Source organism: Leopardus geoffroyi, chromosome D2 (assembly GCF_018350155.1).
Source record: "Leopardus geoffroyi isolate Oge1 chromosome D2, O.geoffroyi_Oge1_pat1.0, whole genome shotgun sequence".
NCBI classification, from domain to species: Eukaryota; Metazoa; Chordata; class Mammalia; order Carnivora; family Felidae; genus Leopardus; species Leopardus geoffroyi.
This window is the reverse complement of record NC_059334.1, coordinates 68,104,058-68,122,923: the sequence shown is the minus strand read 5'-3', so window position 1 is coordinate 68,122,923 and position 18,866 is coordinate 68,104,058. Positions and strand designations below refer to the sequence as shown.

General features: G+C 35.5%; 1 protein-coding gene across 5 annotated transcripts in view; it reads right to left on the bottom strand.

Moving 5' to 3' along the window:
• MXI1 (MAX interactor 1, dimerization protein) overlaps positions 1–18,866 on the bottom strand; it is an 81,137-nt gene that overhangs the window by 28,001 nt on the left and 34,270 nt on the right. For all 5 annotated transcript variants that reach the window (XM_045438859.1, XM_045438862.1, XM_045438860.1 and 2 more), the window contains exon 3: positions 9,155–9,184. In XM_045438859.1, the coding sequence (XP_045294815.1) occupies positions 9,155–9,184 (30 nt within the window). The remainder of the gene's footprint in view (positions 1–9,154; positions 9,185–18,866) is intronic.

Sequence of the window (18,866 nt, the reverse complement as noted above, 5' to 3'; positions counted from 1 at the left end):
TTGTTGAAAAAATGTCTTTGGCACAACACAAATGTGAGTGATTATCTCTGGACTTCATTCTATTAATCTGTAAGTCTATTCTTTGGCCAATACCACATTACCTTGATTATGTAGCTTGGTAGTAAGTTTTGAAATTAGGACGTAAGAGTCTTTCAATTTTTTTTTTTCAAGATTGTTTTGCTTATCTGGGTACCTTGCATTTCCATATGAACTTTAAAATCAGTTGTCAATTCCTGTTAAAAAAGAAGCTGGGGTTTTAACAGGCCTTGCGTTGAATCTGTACATCAATATAGAGAGTACTATCACTTGAACAATGTTAAGTAGTACTTTCCAGTATTCAAATATTTTGCCTCCTTGGTTAAATTTATTCCTGGTATTTTATTCTTTTGGATGCCAATAGAAGTGGAATTATTGTCATAAATTCATTTTCAGACTAGTGTACAGAAATACAACTAGTTTTTGTGTGTCAATCTTGAACTCTGCAACTTTGCTAAATTTGTTTACAAGCTCTAATAGGTTTTTTTTTTTTTTTGTATATGTGGATTCGTAAGGATTTTCTATACATAAGACTATAATATCTGCAAGTAAAAATGGTTCCTCTTGCCTTCCAATCTTGATGCCTTTTATTTTTCTCTCACCTAATTTCCCTGGCTAGAGCCTCTAGAATAATGTTGAATAGAATCCATAAGAACAGACATCCTTGTCTTATTCTTGATTTTAGGGGAAAGCATTTAGTCTTTCACCATTAAGTATGATGTTAATTGTGGATTTTTCAGAAATGCCCTTTATCAGGCTAAGGAAGTTACTATAAGATATTTTCATACTGAGATTTACATCTTAGTAATGAACCAAGGCTAGGAAGAGCTTTTGATTAAACTTCCCAAAATTATTGAACCAAACCCAAACTGTGGACTTCTGATCCAGCTACAGTCATATATTTCAAACCTACAATAAAAGTTTAGTTTCACTAATCCCATAACTTGTCTTTAATGCAAGCAAGTATCTTTTGAGTGCTATTAGTTGAGGTAAAAGTTTCAGTGAAAGTTCTGCCAAACCAATCTTGTAATTTATTTTTTCCTCCTAACAAATATACATTTTTTCTAAAATGTGCACACTATATATAAAAATGTACATTCTTGGGGTGCCTGGGTGGCTCAGTTTGTTAAGCCTCTGACTCTCGGTTCAGCTCAGGTCATGATCTCATGATTTTGTGAGTTTGAGCCGCACATCGGGCTCTGTGCTGGCAGCAGGGAGCCTGCTTGGGATTCTCTCTCTCCTTCTCTCTCTGCCCCTTCCCCACTTGTGCTGTCTCTGTCTCTCTCAAAGTAAATAAATAAACCTGAAACATTAAAAAAAAAAAATGCATGTTCTTGGGGCGCCTGGCTGGCTCAGTCAGTGGAGCATGCAACCCTTGATCTCAGAGTTGTGAGTTCAAGCCCCATTTTGGGTGTACATATTACTTAAAAAATAAAATATTTTTTAAAAAGTGCATATTCTTTTTAAACAAATGTTATACAAGCACCCAAAACAGGCAGCTAAAACCAGTCAAGATATGCTCCTCCTTCCAAGGAATCCTAAATAGTCAGGTAATATACTAAGATACCACTGCCTTAACCCATGGTCACAAAGATTTAGTCTTCTGTTTTGTTCTAAGATAAAGTAGACCAAAATAATCACTCTGTCAAAATGTCCATGTCAAATGGAGACTGGCTATGTTGATAGTCTAGAAAAAAATATTGTATTCTTTATCATGTAAAAATCATTGGGATAAAGATAACTAATACATCAAAAATTCTAACACAAAAAAGTTGAAACTATTTATGATATTCTAGTCTCCAAGTATATATAAATCTTTACCTTGTAAAAATGCTTGCCATTTTCAACGCATAGAATGAAAAAGAAATGAAGATCTCACAAGTGGAGCATGAATTCCATCAGATAAACTATTTCTCTACAAAATTACCTTTGTCTTAGTGCACTATATGATATCCTAAATGAACTGAAAGAATCAATTAGTTACTGATTCTCTTCTTATAAGCAAGATAATGTCCTTCATGATAAAAACCTTTTAAGATGTTCCCAATTATGAAGCTTTTTCATATAATTTATTTATGTTTTAAGAATTCATTAAGTTTTCCATATACATCCTATAAAATTATTTTATTATGATAATATGTCTGTTGAATTCGAGTATTTTGTAATTGTCATTTTTCACTGAAGCCATTATAATTCAAGTGCATATATTGTTTGTGATGGGTATACTCAATAACACATATAATCATTTTTTCATTCAATGAATACTTACTGAATGACTGCTATGTGCTAAGGGTAAATAAAGCAAAGTCCCTGCCTTTCTGAAACTTACATTCTATAAAAGAAGTCCCATAACTCAAACATAAATAATTCAGACAGATTGAATGTTAAGATGACAGAAAAGGCAATAGGATAGAGAGTGACTGGGGAGCAATTACTGTTCTCTAAGGAGATGACCTGACAACTAAATAATAACAAGAGCTAGTAGAGCAAGGGTTTTCCAAGCAGAGGAAAGAAGTGCAAAAGCCGTAAGATGAAAATTATCATGTGGAAAAGAAAGAAAGCAGTGTCAGCTGGACCATAGGAGACAAGAGATAGGGTAGTAGGACTTTGTAAGTCATAGATTTTATCTAATTGCAAAAGGAAGCTGTGGAGGACTCAAGCAGAAATGACATGATTTGATATGCCCTTTAGGAACATCACTGTTGCTATGCAAATAATGAAATATAAGGAAAAATGAATGGTAGCAGTTAACAGAAAATAATATTCTTTCTTTATGGTGTTGCTTAGTCCTCTGTCTTCCTTTCTGTTCCCAATTCCATTACCTGAGTGCTGGTTCCTATATCCTACTACTAGATGAGGTCCTTCAAAAGCATCCAAACTAGTCTGTACTTTTTTATAAACACTTTGATCATACCTATCATTTTGCTTCAAAAGCCTCAAAAACTCACTACTACCAACAAAATAAAATCCAAATTCCGTAACATTCAATAACATTCCACAATTGAATACTAAAACACCTTTCTAGCTTCATTTCCCATTTCGATAGACTCTGCTCTTCCATTCAATATGGTCTACTCAGTCTTTCCTTTATGATGTCACCTTCCATGGCTTCCATGGCTCTACTTACACTGACCTCTTTCCCTATTTTTTTCCATAGATTCAAATTCTATGTCTTTCTTCATGTCTCAGCATACATTCTCCTTCACTATCCAGAGCAGTGGCTTTTTGACTATGACCACAATATTTTATATCATAACCCAGTATACACAAGTCTCATAATTCTACATTTAACTTTACTTCAAGCAACGCACTTTGGTATTTTCTAGTCTTTTCTATTTCTTTTTCAAAATGACTCACTAAATGATTGCATAAGACTAGTAGGGGGTTTCAACCTTCAACTTCAAAAACACCTTTAATGCACCTTTCTAGACATTCATTGATAACTAAACTAGATCCTGGTACTGAAAGATGAAACCCATAATTACCAAACTATAATGACCTAAATCTTAAAGACAGGATAGAGTCACGATCTTATACTTCATTTTATCCACCACAATGCCACAAAGAATATTTATTAATCATTACTGAAGATTGATATTAAATACAGCTAACATATTTATGATCAGATAGAATCATGGTTAGGACTGTTTTTGTGTTTCCATCATCTTGTTTCAAATTGTAGTTATGATGGTCAAAATGGCTAGTTTTCAATAACACTTTGACCTACACTTTCTGCCTTCCTACCATACAAGATTACATAACAGTCTTGCATAGTGGGGGAATACAGTAAGTACTCCATAAATGTCATTTTTATCTTTCCCTCAGAAATATGAGGAAGTCTCTATATGGAAGACACCTATTACCATTCATTGGACCTGCTTCTCTTTTATCCCAAATACTCAGGTACTTCTGCTCTGCCAGTATCCTCATTTGGCCCTACTAGGCTTTGCCAAAATTGCAATAAAGATAAGCCTTTTGTTTCAGAGGAATAATAGCTATCAGGGTTGAATGGCCTCTTCTAAGGTTCTTGACCATTAAAGTCCTGTTAAAGTTGTTGACACTTTTTTTTTAAATTTTTTTTTTTAACATTTATTTATTATTGAGAGACAGAGCATGAGCATGGGGGGGGGGGGAGGGGCGGGTGGCGGGTAGAGAGAGGAGGAGACATGGAATCAGAAACAGGCTCCAGGCTCTGAGCTGTCAGCACAGAGCCCGATGCAGGGCTCGAACCCACAAACTGCAAGATCATGACCTGAGCCAAAGCCAGATGCTCAATCGACTGAGCCACCCAAACGCCCCATGATGCTTTCAAAAACATCATCAATAATCTGAATTAAGAAAATGAAAAAGCAATGAAGTGATCTAACATCTGCATGGGATGGGGTTTTTTTCTCTGCTAAGGCTACAACTCATAAGCCAATGGACGACGTGAACTTCTTAATTCTTAAATCTCAAAGATTCATTAATTTTACCATGAGAGGATTCACATAGATTCCTGAAGAATGTAGAACATCTACATCTAAAGGTACTTTGCTTCCCTTTTACTTCCACCTCTGGAGCCAGTTACAAGTTATTATAGGTCTAGGGGGATAAGGTAAGGATACAAATAATAAATGTATAGGTCTAGGGGGACAAGGTAAGGATACAAGTAATAAATGCTCTGAACCGTCTAGAGTAGGCTCAGTGTAACCATCAGGTTTTAGGCAGAAATAAGCCCCCAGGACCTATCCAGAAAACCTGAATCCCTTTATCAGTCTTGAAACTACTTCAAGCTCCGTATATTGGGGTAACTGCAGGTCAGAGCAAACTACACAGGGCCTGCCAGACTCCAAATGTCAACCATTAGGCTTTCCTCTGAGATATGGGAGTATGAAACTCAACATTTGCTGGCTACTGTCTCCTCAAGGCCAGACCCAGAGCTTCAACAATCTTAGGGCTTCAAGATAGCCATCTGGAATTCCTCTGTTATTCGCTAACACTTCAAAATCATCTATATTAATTCTCACTGCTTTGCCCCAGTAAAAAAAAAAAAAAAAAAAAAAAAAAAAAGACTAACTCAGAGCAGCTTTATATGCAAGATTTTAAACCACGTTAAAAAAAAAAAAAACATTCCTGACATAAATATATCACATGTAAAGTGGAAAAATTTCAAGAATATGAATTACTTTAGGAACATCTTCTCAGAATGAAGACAAAATCAAGTTACCCTTTTGATAGTGAATTACTTTCCTCATGTAAAATCACACTCAAAAGCAAATGAAAGGCAAAGTCAAAATTCTATTTATTTTAAAGGAAGCCAAAGCTAGGTTAAGTTTTTTTCTTTAATGTATCAAATAAAAATGGTGCCTTGGGGAAAAGAAAGAGCTGTTAAATAAGATGAGCAAGGGCTTAAAAACTTAGTAACAAAACAGGCTTAGATTTTAAAAATATTCTTGTGTTGCCTTGTTGGTATTTGGCTAAAATACCTCTCTCCCTTTAAATTATCCTGTGCTTAAAAAAAATATAAAAAAAAAAAAAAAAAAAAAAAAAAGGGGCGCCTGGGTGGCGCAGTCGGTTAAGCGTCCGACTTCAGCCAGGTCACGATCTCGCGGTCCGTGAGTTCGAGCCCCGCATCAGGCTCTGGGCTAATGGCTCGGAGCCTGGAGCCTGTTTCCGATTCTGTGTCTCCCTCTCTCTCTGTCCCTCCCCGGTTCATGCTCTGTCTCTCTCTGTCCCAAAAATAAATAAACGTTGAAAAAAAAAATTAAAAAAAAAAAAAAAATAAATAAATAAATAAATTATCCTGTGCTTACCAATATTTTTGGTTTTCACTAGATCACAAGCCTCTAACTTTTCGTAAATGGAGTATAGATTATTAAAATGGATTGATTATTAAAACGGATTCTTCTTTGTTACTCACCCTCTGACACATTCCATTAAATTTGAGATTTATTTATATTGATAACTACCCCTTTTAAAAACAAATACATCTTGGGGTGCCTGGGTTGCTCAGTCAGTTGGGCATCTGACTTCAGCTCAGGTCATGATCTCATGCTTCATGGGTTCAAGCCCTGTGTTGGGCTCTGCACTGACAGCACGGAGCCTGTTTCAGATCCTATGTCTCCCTCTCTCTCTGCCCCTCCTTTGCTTGCCAGCTCTCTTTCTCTCTCAAAAATAAATATTTTTTAAAAAACCAAATACAGGGGCTCCTGGGTGGCTCAGTCAGTTAAGCGTCTGACTTTGGCTCGGGTCATGATCTCACGGTTTGTGGGTTTGAGCCCCGCGTCAGGCTCTGTGCTGACAGCTCAGAGCCTGGAGCCTGCTTCAGATTCTGTCTCTCTCTCTCTCTCTCTCACTCTGCCCCTCCCCTGCTCATGCTCGTCTCTCTCTCAAAAATAAATAAAATTTAAAAAATTAAAAAAAAAGAACAAATACATCTTGGAAAGGTTAAGTTTATATTACCTTTCAATTAAGCCTCAGGGAAGAGAGGAAAGGAGAAAGAAAAGAAGGAGAGAAGGGAGAAAGAAGAAGACAATAGAGGATGAGGGAATCATGTCTTAAGTGAGGTAGGGTAGGAAATCAGCTAGAGAGTCTTAGGCCTAAGTAAATAAAATGAAAACAAAAACCTTCACTGGAGATATTGGAGATCACATAAGGACCAGGTAATCAAAAGCTACACATGTTACACCAGTGCCACAGACAGATACTAGATTAAACAACTCTAGGACACATCAAAGTAATAATATGGGTGATAAAGTTATCAATAAGTCAGAATTGGTACATGAAATGCATTAAACAAAATTTACTCAAAGGTTTAAAAAGCTCCATTTCAAATAGTTTACTAAAGAGTCTCTTCACTTCAGTGTTAAAGGCTTTTACCAGGTTTCCAATGAAGGTCTCCCAAGGACTACATTTGGATGCTTACCACTATTCTATTTTTTAATTTTGTTAAGTTTATTTATTTTGAGAGAGAGTACAAGTGGGGGGAAAAGAGAGAGAGAGAGAAAGAAAGAGAATCCCAAGCAGGCTCTGAGCAGTGCAGAGCCCAATGCGGAGCTCGAACTCACAAACCCTGAGATCATGACCTGAGCCGAGATCAAGAGTTGGTCACTTAACCGACTGAGCCACCGAGATGTCCCTAGGTGTTTACCAGTATTTTAAAATGTGATCCAAAATACAGTCTTGATGCTCTAATTTAAAGTACAATGTAAGTTTTTAATTTCAGAATCCTCAGAGCTGTCATTTCTTGGTGTTTTTGTCATGTTTAATCTAGCCATAAATCTTTCCCACAAAGCAGTTTTGGACTAGACCACCAAACTTTGCTCCAGTTTTATCCATCAATATTAAAGCCATCACTTACTATAAATGCATCAAATACTATTTTGTACTGAGGTTTTGTACTGAGGTTCGTACAATTTTGTACTGAGGTTACAAAATTGAACAAAACAGAATCCCTGCCTTTGAGGCAGTTGTAGTCATTTGGCAGAAAGAGACATGAACAGGTAATTACAATACTACCTGATTAAGTTTTACAATAGGAGATACGAACAGAGCATTGTGCAAAGTGGTAAAAGCCACTAAGTCAGCCTGGAGGACTATGCTAAGCCTGTTCAAGAGGATTTGACATTTAAATTCATCTACAATGAGGCAGTTAGGTTAGTCAATCTATAAAGCCCCTTCTATTTAAAAAAAAGGACCAAGGGGTGCCTGGGTGGCTCAGTTGGTAAAGCATCAGACTTCAGCTCCGGTCATGATCTCATGGTTCATGAGTTCTAGTCCTGCATCGAGCTCTGTGCTGACAGCTCAGAGCCTGAAGCCTGCTTCAGATTCTGTCTCCCTCTCTCTGCTCCCCACCCCCACTCATGCTCTGTCTCTCTCTCTCTCTCTGTCAAATATAAATAAAAACATTTTTAAAAATTTACAAAAAAAAAAAAAAGGACAAAAAGTTGAAGGTCATGGAAATCTTATTTGTCAGAAATGGCTGATGCAGATTATTCCAGTTTGTTGTTATTAATCTAGTTTCTGTATCAAAAACAATATTTTGCTCATACAATCTCATGTTCTCTCCCAAACAATTCCTCGTCCTGCTTTCTTTTTCTTGGTAAATAGTAATACTTCCATAGTCAACAAACCACCAATTTCTACTGATTCTATTCCATATAGTCTCTTTACTCTGGCTACTTCTATCTCCTACATTGGAAGCTTCCAACAGCTTCCAAAAGAGTTTTCTTGTCTGAGATCCCTTCTTCCAATCAACCAGTTCTTCACACTATGGCCAAAGTGATTTTCCAAAACACAAATCTGATCACATGACAACTCACCTTAAAATCATCCAACTGCTCCCTATTGCTCTCAGAAGACACCCAAACTCTTTAGCATAGGTGTCAATAACTAGCCTGGCTTGCCTCTTGCTATAATCTTTTATACAGTACTCATACTGAACCTCTTATAGTTTCTTCAACACAAAGTACTCACTCACCATCATCTCTAGAGCCTTCTAAGACTCCCTCAAAAGAAAATCAGATGACTTTCCAAAGTGATTTTTCAGTATGCTCTACTCCATTACTATACTTACCACGCTATACAGTATTTTAATTACCTGTTTCCCTCAGAAAGCTGTAAGTTCTTTAAAGACAAAAACTATCTCACACATTCTTATATTTTCTATCTAAAGCATTATGCCTGCCTGGCACTGACACATAGTTCATGCTTGATAAAGATTGCTGAATGCATGAATAAATGAACAAATAAACAAACTGCAAAAAAAGAGAAATTCGATGGCCTACAATTTGTCATAATATTTGTTAGCTACACTACAGAAACCTAATCCTATAGCATGACCATATTTAAGCCATAGCCTATTACAATTAACCTGTTTTTAGAAACAGAAAGAAAGAAGGCTACACCATAAACTCAAAATTCAAATGACCTTAAAAATTTACTGAGGTCCTCCAGTTTAGATGGTATAAATTTACTACTTAAGGTCATTTTTTTTGGAAAGAATACATACATATCAGATTCATGATATGCTATACATTTTAAAATTATAACTACATAGGTACTATTACATTATTTTCACAGATAAAACACTGAGTTTGCTTTTTAACAAAAATGAAAGCTGCGCTCATCACTGACTCACCGGTTCTTTTCCAGCTCATTGTGTGTAGACCTAAAAGGAAAACAAAAAAGACCATTAGCCATTTGTTGCTAAGGTTATGGAAAGGGGGATTAGTTACTGCTGCACCACACCCAGAGAATTTCTTTAACAATGCAATATATAGTCAGACTTCTACAATCACACTCATCAAGAAGAAATAGCCTACGTTCGTTAGAATTATTCATTCAGATATAGTGTCTTCAGTTAACAACTAAATATTCTGAAACTGGTGTTTCACTGTTACTTTTTTTTAATGTTCATTTATTTTTGAGAGAGGAGAGAGAGTGTGAGCAGGGAAGGAGCAGAGAGAGAGGGATACAGAGACTCCAAAGTGGGCTATGCACTGACAGCAGTGAGCCCCATGTGGGGCTCAAATTCTAGAACGTGAGATTATGACCTCAGCCTAAATCAAATGCTTAACTGAGCTACCCAGGCGCCCCTCACTGTTATCTTAATAAAATTAATGCTAGCACATGTTTTCTTGCCTACCCCTATCCTACATTTTGTTGATTTGTAGATTAAAAAAAAATTTTTTTTAAGTTTATTTGAGACAGAGAGAATGTGCATGTGCATGAGTCAGGGGGAGGGGCAGAAAGAGGGGGGTAAAGAGAGAATCCCAAGCAAACTCAAGGCTGACAGCACAGCTGACACAGGGTCCTCGAACCCTGAGATGATGACCTGAGCCAAAATCAAGAGACAGACATTTAACTAAGCCACCCAGGAGCCCTGATCTGTAGATTTTTAATTCACATATAATCCATTTTTGTTTAAAAAGAAAAATGTATTTCTATGTCCTCTTCCATCTCCACTTAGTCACTCCTAAACACAGAGAGAAAAAATGTTTTGGCTAGCACAGAAGCTGAATAAGGTTTGCCTTACTGCTAAGTGATTTTATTTTTTCAAGAGTTTATTCATTTTTGAGGGAGTGGGGAGGGGCAGAGAGAGGGGGACAGAGGATGTGAAGCAGGCTCTGGGCAGACAGCAGTGAGTATGATGAGGGGCTTGAACTCACAAACCCTGAGATCATGACCTGAGCCAAAGTAAGATGCTTAACCAGCTGAGCCACTAGGTGCCCCAAGAAACACACTTTTAAAAGACTGGGAGGATATACCCCAAAATGCTAACAATGGTTGTTTTCTTTTTGGGCCTTTTTTTTCATTTTGCTTACCAATATTTGTTATAATACTTATCATCTACTGAACAAGTACAGTGTCTGCTAAACAGTGTGCTAAGCAGTCCATATATTATTTCATTTTCTCCCCCAAATACCCTTGTTTTATAAACAAGAATACTGAACCTCAGGTCAAGAGACACGCTCTTGTCCCAAGAGTGTAAGTAGTAACCAGGATTTAAGCCCAGGTCTTTCTTATCCCAAAACTCAAGTTCTTAACTACCTGGAAAGAGAGGTTAAGGGCCAGACTCTAGGCCAGATCTCCTGGGTTCAAGTACTGTTTGGACTAGTTAAAGTCTTCATTTCTCTGTGCTCAGTTTCCTCATCTATGAAATAGGAAAAGTAACAGTACTTGCCTCATGTGATCGTTAGGAGGAATAAATAGTTTACACTGAATAGCAAAATATAACAAACTCTAAAGTTAGCTATTATTAGAATTATGTTATATTAGTTCTCTTGAATGAATATATATTACTTTTACAATAATTTAACATTAGCAATAACAAGAATTTTATAAAGTAGAGTTCAAGTTCCTGTCGCAGAAACTAATACTTTAATCATTTAATATATTCTGGTTAATGTCAACTGTTTTCAGAATATTACTGATTACCTTAATCTGATTTGTCATTCCAATGGATATTTAACAATTACATTTCTAAACTTTAGGGGCATCTGGCTAGCTCAGTCGGTTAAGCGTCCAACTCTTGATTTCAGCTTGGGTCGTGATCTCATGGTTCATGGGTTCAAGCTCCACATCAGGCTCTGTGCTGACAGGATAGCACGGAGCCTGCTTGGGATTCTCTGTCTTCCTCTCCCTCTGTTCCTCCCCTGCTCATGCTCTCAAAAATGAATAAATGTTAAAAAATTTTTTAACTAAATAATAAAACAAATAAACAATAGGAGTGTTCTCATCAATCTCATAATTTGTAGAAATTTTACCCACTGTCTTAGTTCAAGAGCCAAAGGCTTTTTTGAGTTACTATCTCCTGTCCACCCTCTGCTTTCTTAGCAGTATCACAAGGTCCAAGTGACACAGGATAAAAAAGACTAATGTTCATTTTCAAAAGATTATCTTAATAAAAGGACTTCTCCTTCAAAAGAGGTTAAAAAAAAAATCTTAAGATGCTTCAAGAGTTCAGTCAAATTAACAGCAAGGATACGTACAATTCGGATGGAAGAAATTATAAAAACATAGAACCTTTTAACAGACTTAAGAGTTCAAAACCCAACAAGTAAATTACAGCCAAATCTCTATCACTATAATAAGTATTTACAAAAAGTTTTAAGTTCTTTTTTGTCAAAGTGAATCAGTAAGTCAAAAGAGGAATAAGACATATTTTAGAGAGATTTAAAACAAAAAAATTGTTCAAAATTTGAATGGGTAATCAATAATGAAATTCCCCACCCCCTTGTAGTAAGTTTTGGTTTAACTGCCTTTATCTGAGAGGAAAATCTAGAACAAGTAAAATAAAAACAATGAAATAGTAAAGTAAATAATAAATGGAAACAACCTATTTAGACAGAAGTAGATTACTTACCATAAACTTAATCTAAACAGTCTAGAGATCCCACATATGGCCATAAATGCAAAATAATATATACCCAAAGATAACCAATTGTTGAATTCCAATATTGTATTGAACCTATTATCAAAGCTAGCACCAAAAGAACATAATCTGACCCACTGCTGTGAACAAAATTAAAACAGCAGGTTCTTCCCACCTCTCTCAGACTTTTATTTGTCTTGTTTCTAAAAAAATATAAAATGACAGCTAAGAATAGGAACTTTTTCATCAAACCAAGAAATGCACATCATACTAGTTATACCACTAGTAGCATTTAACACTATTTCCAAATATCAAGAAACAAAAATGATTGTGTGTGTACTAATCTTTACCATATTGTCATGTTCTTACACTTTTAAAAAAAATCTATCAGTAGTACTTCTGTTTTCACGGCTTTTTTGCCTGTAATATCAAGTAAACAAATAATGTGTATCTTTAAGACTGTCTTAGACTACAGGGAATCAAAGACCGTCTCTGGTAAATTTAAGACATGTATACTAATAATTATAACTCAAGGCGAAATAAATACATAAAGAAAGGTACAAAGTGTTATGGGAGTTTAAAGTAGGCAGATTTGAGGCGCCTGGGTGGCTCTGTCGGTTAAACATCTGATTCTTGATTTTGGCTCAGGTCATGATCTCATGATTGTGAGATGGAGTCCTGTGTCAGGCTGTGCTGGGCATGGAGTCTGCTTGAGATTCTCCCTCTCCTTCTGACCCTCCCCCACCAAAATAAACAAACACAAACAAACAAGGCAGAATTTACTTCCCAAATATGACTATCAGGGTAAACTTCAGAAAAAGGTGGCATTTGGTATGGATCTTAAATGATGGACTATTTGCAACTAGTAGAGGCTGGACCTGATAGGGAGAGGACATACCAAGTGGAAAGGAGCATAAGTAAACAAGCAGAGCTGTCCCACAACTATATGGCCAACTAATCTTCAACAAAGCAGGAAAGAATATCCAAGGAAAGAGTTTCTTCAAGAAATGGTGTTGGGAAAACTGGACAGCAACACGCAAAAGAATGAAACTAGACCACTGTTTTATACCACACACAAAAATAAATTCAAAATGGATTCAAAATTCAAAATAAATGTGAGATAGGAAACCATCATAATCCTAGAGAAAAACCTCTCCGGCATTGGCCGTAGCAACTTCTTACGTCTCCTGAGGCAAGGGAAACAAAAGCAAAAATAAACTATTGGGACTTCATCAAGATAAAAAGCTTCTGCAGAGCAAGGCAACAATCAATAAAACTAAAAGGCAACCTTCAGAATGGGAGAAGATATTTGTAAATGACATATCTGATAAAGCGTTAGTAACTTAAAATATATAAGGAACTTACAAAACTCAACACCCAAAAAAACCCCAAATAATCCAGTTAAAAATGGGCAGAAGACATAAATAAACATTTTTCCACACTTGATCTTAGCCAAAAGGCCAAGAAGCAATGAATAAACATTTTTTCCAAAAAAGACATACAGATGGCTAACACATACATGAAACGATGCTCAACATCACTCATCATCAGGGAAATACAAATCAAAACTACAATGAGGTATCACCTCACACCTGTCAGAATGGCTAAAATTAACAACACAGGAAACAATAGATGTTGGCAAGGATGTGGAGAAAGAAAGAGGAACCCTCTTATACTGCTGATAGGAATGCAAACTGGTGCAGCCACTCTGGAAAACAGTATGGAGGTTTCTCAAAAAGTTAAAAATAGAACTATTCTATGATCCAGCAATTTATACTACTAGGTACTTACCCAAAGGATACAAAAATACTAATTTGAAGAGATACATGCACCCCGATGTTTATAGCAGCCTCACCAACAATAGCCAAAGTATGGAAAGAGTCCAAATGTCCATCCACTGATGAATGGATAAAGAAGTTGTCGTATGTAATATAATGGACCATTACTCAGCAATAAAAAAGAATGAAATCTTGCCATTTGTAGTGACATGGATGGAGCTAGAGAGTATTACGCTAAGTGAAATAAGCCAGAGAAAGACAAATACTGTATGATTTCACTCATATGTGGAACTGGAAAAAACAAAACAATGAGTATGGGGCGGTGTGAAGACAGACACACAAACCATAAAACAGATTCGTAACCATAGAGAACTGAGGGTTGCTGCAGGGAAGATGGCAGGGGGAGGGTTAAATGGGTGATGGGCATTAAAGAGGGCACTTGTGATGAGCACTGGGTGTTGTATGTAAGTGATAAATCACTAAACCCTACACCAGAAACTAGTATTACACTGTATGTTAACTGGAATTTAAATAAGAAGTTGGAAGAAAAAATAAAAATAAAAATAAAAATAAAAATAAAAATAAAATAATAAAATAAGCAGAGCTGTAATGTCCAAAGCAAAACCAGAGAACAGCAACTAATAGGTCATAAAGACCTGTGGTGTTACAGGACAAAAGTCCTGAGTCTATTAACTCGATCACTCACACTAGCTGTGTAACTTTAAACAAATTATTTAACCTCTCTGATTAAGTTTCCTCGTTAGTAAAACTGGAATAATAACATGTGGCTTGGCTGGGTTATTGTGAGAATTAGAGAAAAATATGTAAAAGCATGTAACCATAATAAATATTCAGTAAATGTCAGCCATTGCAACTACTCTTATTATTTTTAACAAAACTAAGAATATACTACCTAAAACAACTGAGTATACTACATGGGGCAATAAATCAATAAGTTCTCAATATACTCAGAATGAGCCTGGAAATAAACAACCATAATGATGAAAAAAGAAACTGAAAGAAAATATAAGTATTTTGATCATTTAGTCAGCTGTGAAGATAGTACAAGGTTTAGGTTATGACAGAGAGAAAGATGACTAATTATGTGTACACAGAAAAAATAATGATCTAAATACTGTTGGCAAGAAATGAGTATCACATACTAGGAACAACCTCTTTTTGCTTCTCTGAGCCTATGTGTCCAAACAAACCCTACCAATAATGTGCTACTGAAATACTCAATTATGATAAATTCTCTATAAAACTGAGATGTTCTAATAATCCATCGGGTTAGCCCACTTCTCTTCTCCAAATAAAATGCACCTCTGAAAGCAAACACTAATGAATTGTATGCCTTTCGGATACCCTTACTCTGAATGCTTAACTTTCAAGGACAGAGAAAAGACATTTCTATCATTCTATCATTGAATCACAGGTAATCTTTTTCACAAATAATATTCCTTTAAGAGAGACATGCTAATGAATTCCCTGTCTGAATGGGAATCATTATCTCAACCAGATCTGTGACTTTTCATTGACTACAACAGAGCTCTAATACATAAACTTTTAATTCTTTAGATTGTAGTTTGGTGGCAGTCAATGAAGTGAAGCACAGGACTGAAACTGAACAAAACAGTTTGGCTCGAGTAGTGCCACCGTGGAAAAAAATAAAAGCAGCCATTCCCAGAATTAATATTCTCTTTTAGCAAAAGGAAAGATCTCACCACCTTTGTTGAACTGATGAGCCAACCCCAAATTTGTTAACATTTTTGTTTTATTTGTTTTGTAATCCTAAAATGTCTTATGGATGTTACCCTCCACACAATGAAAAGAACACATTCTCTGAAGCTAAACAAATATCTACTAATTGTATCTTAAAGTTTGTAATTTCATATACATATATTTAAAGGAGAAGAAAAACAGAAAACTTCAGCCACATTAGTGCTGAGATAGTTTGAAAAACACTGTAAAAGAAGAAAACCATGCTAACTGGCAATAAAGTAATTATTCCTTTTTTAAATTAAATTTTATTGAAGTATAATTAACATACAGTATTAAACTAGTTTCAGGTACACAACATAATGATTCAACAATTCCATACATTACTCAGTGCTCACTTAGTAAGTGTAGTCACCATCTGTCACCAAACAATGTTATTACAATTTTATGGACTATATTCCCTATGTCATACTTTTTACCTCCAGGACTTATTTATTAAAGTAATTCTTTCAAGAAGGTAATTTTGTATATTTGTTCCTATCAAAGTTACATTTTAAAAACCATAAAAACACTAAAACTTGAATATTGCAGGCTTTTAGGAAAAATGCCTTGTAAGAAACATATTGCTTCTTCCTTAACAATGACAAAAGCATAACTACCGTAATAACTAAGGTCACAAAAAAAGCAAGTGTCTAAAAAGGATGTGTAACAATAACTATAATCAATTAAATTTCCCTTAAAACTTACATATGAAAGCTGAATATATGCAATCCTTACATGGACTCAGCATCTCCACACATAGGCATATACCAAAATAATATATATGTTCATCAAAGAACATACAAAGCAATGCTTATTCTTTTCATACTAGCCAAAAATTAGAAACAAATGTCCATCAATAGTAGAATAAACAAATTGTGAAATACTCATACAATGTAATACTACAGAGCATTGAAAATGAACACCTTTTATTCAATAACATGGATGAATCTTCTAATTTCAACATAATGTTGAATGAAAAAAGGCAGACACAAAAACATATACTGTATAACTCCACCCATAGAAGCTCAAACCTGGCCAAATTAATTTAAAGTATCAAAAGTTAGAATAGTGGTTGCCTCAGGGAGAGGGTGACACTCACTGGAAAGAGTCAAAGGGAAGGGCTTCGAAGAGAGTCTGTAATATCTTATTTCTTTACCTTTGTGAAAATTCATCAAACTGTACACTTAGGATTTGTTTTTCTGCATGTTCACTTTCAATAAACAGGGAAAAATTTTAATTACATATGAAATGAATTCAGTAAAAAGCAATTCTTATTTCAAATATAGCAAACACCCTAATTTAAGCCTCCAATAAATCTTCTGGCTCACTACATAAATATCCCTAAGTTATACACTTTGTAAAGTATAATTTTCACTACTAAAATTATACAGAGTAAATTCTTTTACCTTAAGAAGCTATGAAAAGAAGAGCAAATTAAACTCAAAGAAATAGAGGAAGGAAATAAGAAGTTACAGGTTAAAGAACAAATCACAAAGAAATTAGAAAATAAGGATGCCCAGCTGGCTCAGTTGGTAGAGCATCCAACACTTGATCTCAGGGCTATAAGTTTGAGTCCCACGTTACTTAAAAAAATAAAATCTTTAAAAAATATATATAGGTGTGTGTGTGTGTGTGTGTGTATCCAGTTGAAGGTGTGTGTGTGTGTATATATATATATATATATATGTGCGTGTGTGTGTATATATATATATATACACACACACATACACACCTTCAACTGGATAATAAAGAAAATGCAACATAATCAAAATTTGCTCAATACAGCTAAAGCAGTGCTTTGAGACAAATGTTTAGCTTTAAATATTTTTGTTGGGGGTGGAGTCCAAAATCAATGATCTGAGATTCCACATTTAGAAGCTAGAAAAAGAAGCACACTAAACTGAAAGAAGTTGGGCAATGGTTGTCAAGTGTGGGCTATTTTGCTCACCAGAAGATATTTGGCAATGTCTGGAGACATTCTGTTATTACAACTAGGGAGATCCACTGGCATTTTGTAAGGAGAGGTCAGGGATGCTGCTAAACATCTTATGATGCTCAAAACAGAATTATCTGGTCCAAATTGTCAAGTGCTGAGGCTGATAAACTATGAAGTACAGGAGAAAAATAAAGACAAGAACAAGAATGACCAAAATAAGAAACAGGAAACAACGGAGAATAGCCATAAAACCAAAAGCTGACTGGGGCAACTCTTGATTTCATTATCTCACGACTGGTGAGTTCAAATCTCACATTAGACTCTGCACTGACAGTGCAGAGCCTGCTTGGGATTCTTGCTCTCTCTCTCAACATAAATAAACTTGGGGGGGGGGGAAAAACAAAACAAAACTAAAAGCTGACTTTAAAAAGGTCAGCAAAACTGATAAACTTCTAAGACTGATGAAAGAGACAGAAACTACCAATAAAAAAAAAAAACAAACAAAAAGCCACCAGGATGAAAGAGCACACATCACTATGGATGACACACATTACAAGAATGGTAAGAGAATATGATGAACAACTTTATGCCAATATACCCAAACAACTTAGATAAAATGGATAAATTTCTTGAAAGATAAAAATTATCAAAACTGACTCAAGAATAATTAGAAACCCTGAATATTCTTGCATCTATTAAAGAAACTGAATCCATAATCAAAAACCTTCCCACAAAGAAAAGTCTAGGCCCAGAAGTTTTCATTGGCAAATGTTACTAAGCATAAAATCTTTCAAAAAATAAAGGAAGAAGAAACACTTCCCAACTCATTTTGAGGCCAGTATTATCCTGATAGCAAACTCTGACAAAGAAATTACACTGGGGGGAAAAAACCTAAAAACCAGATTACTATCCTTTATGAACATAGACACAAAAATTCTTAGCGAACTGAATCCAACAGCAAATAGAAAGTATGAGTTTTACAATAAAAAAAATTTGTCTGGCCTTTGTTCTGACTTCCTGAAACCTTGGAATTTTCAAGTTATAGGAGTGTCTACATTATTCATGGTGGAGCCTTGGACCACGCTTGAATTTATGCTGAAGAGATGACTCAAATCGGGGGCTGGTCTTGCCAGAAAGATGAACTGTGTGATTAGAGGGTTGAGGCTGTAAGACACTGATATCACCTGACCTCCTAACCTCCAGGGAGAGAATGGTCACTAGAGATTGAGTTCAATCATGTGGCCAATGATTCAATCAATTATGACTACATAATGAAATAAAAACTCTGAAATCTCAGAGTTTTTCTGAAATCTCAGAAGCTCAGGTGAGCTTCTTGGTTGGTAAATACATCCATGTGCCAGGAAGGCAATGCATCTTGATTCTACAGAGAAAAAACACAAAAGCTCCATGTTCCCAACTCTCCCAAACTTTGCTCTATATATCTCTTCATTTGGCTAGTCTTGATTTGTATCATTTATAATAAAATCTGTAATAAGTATAG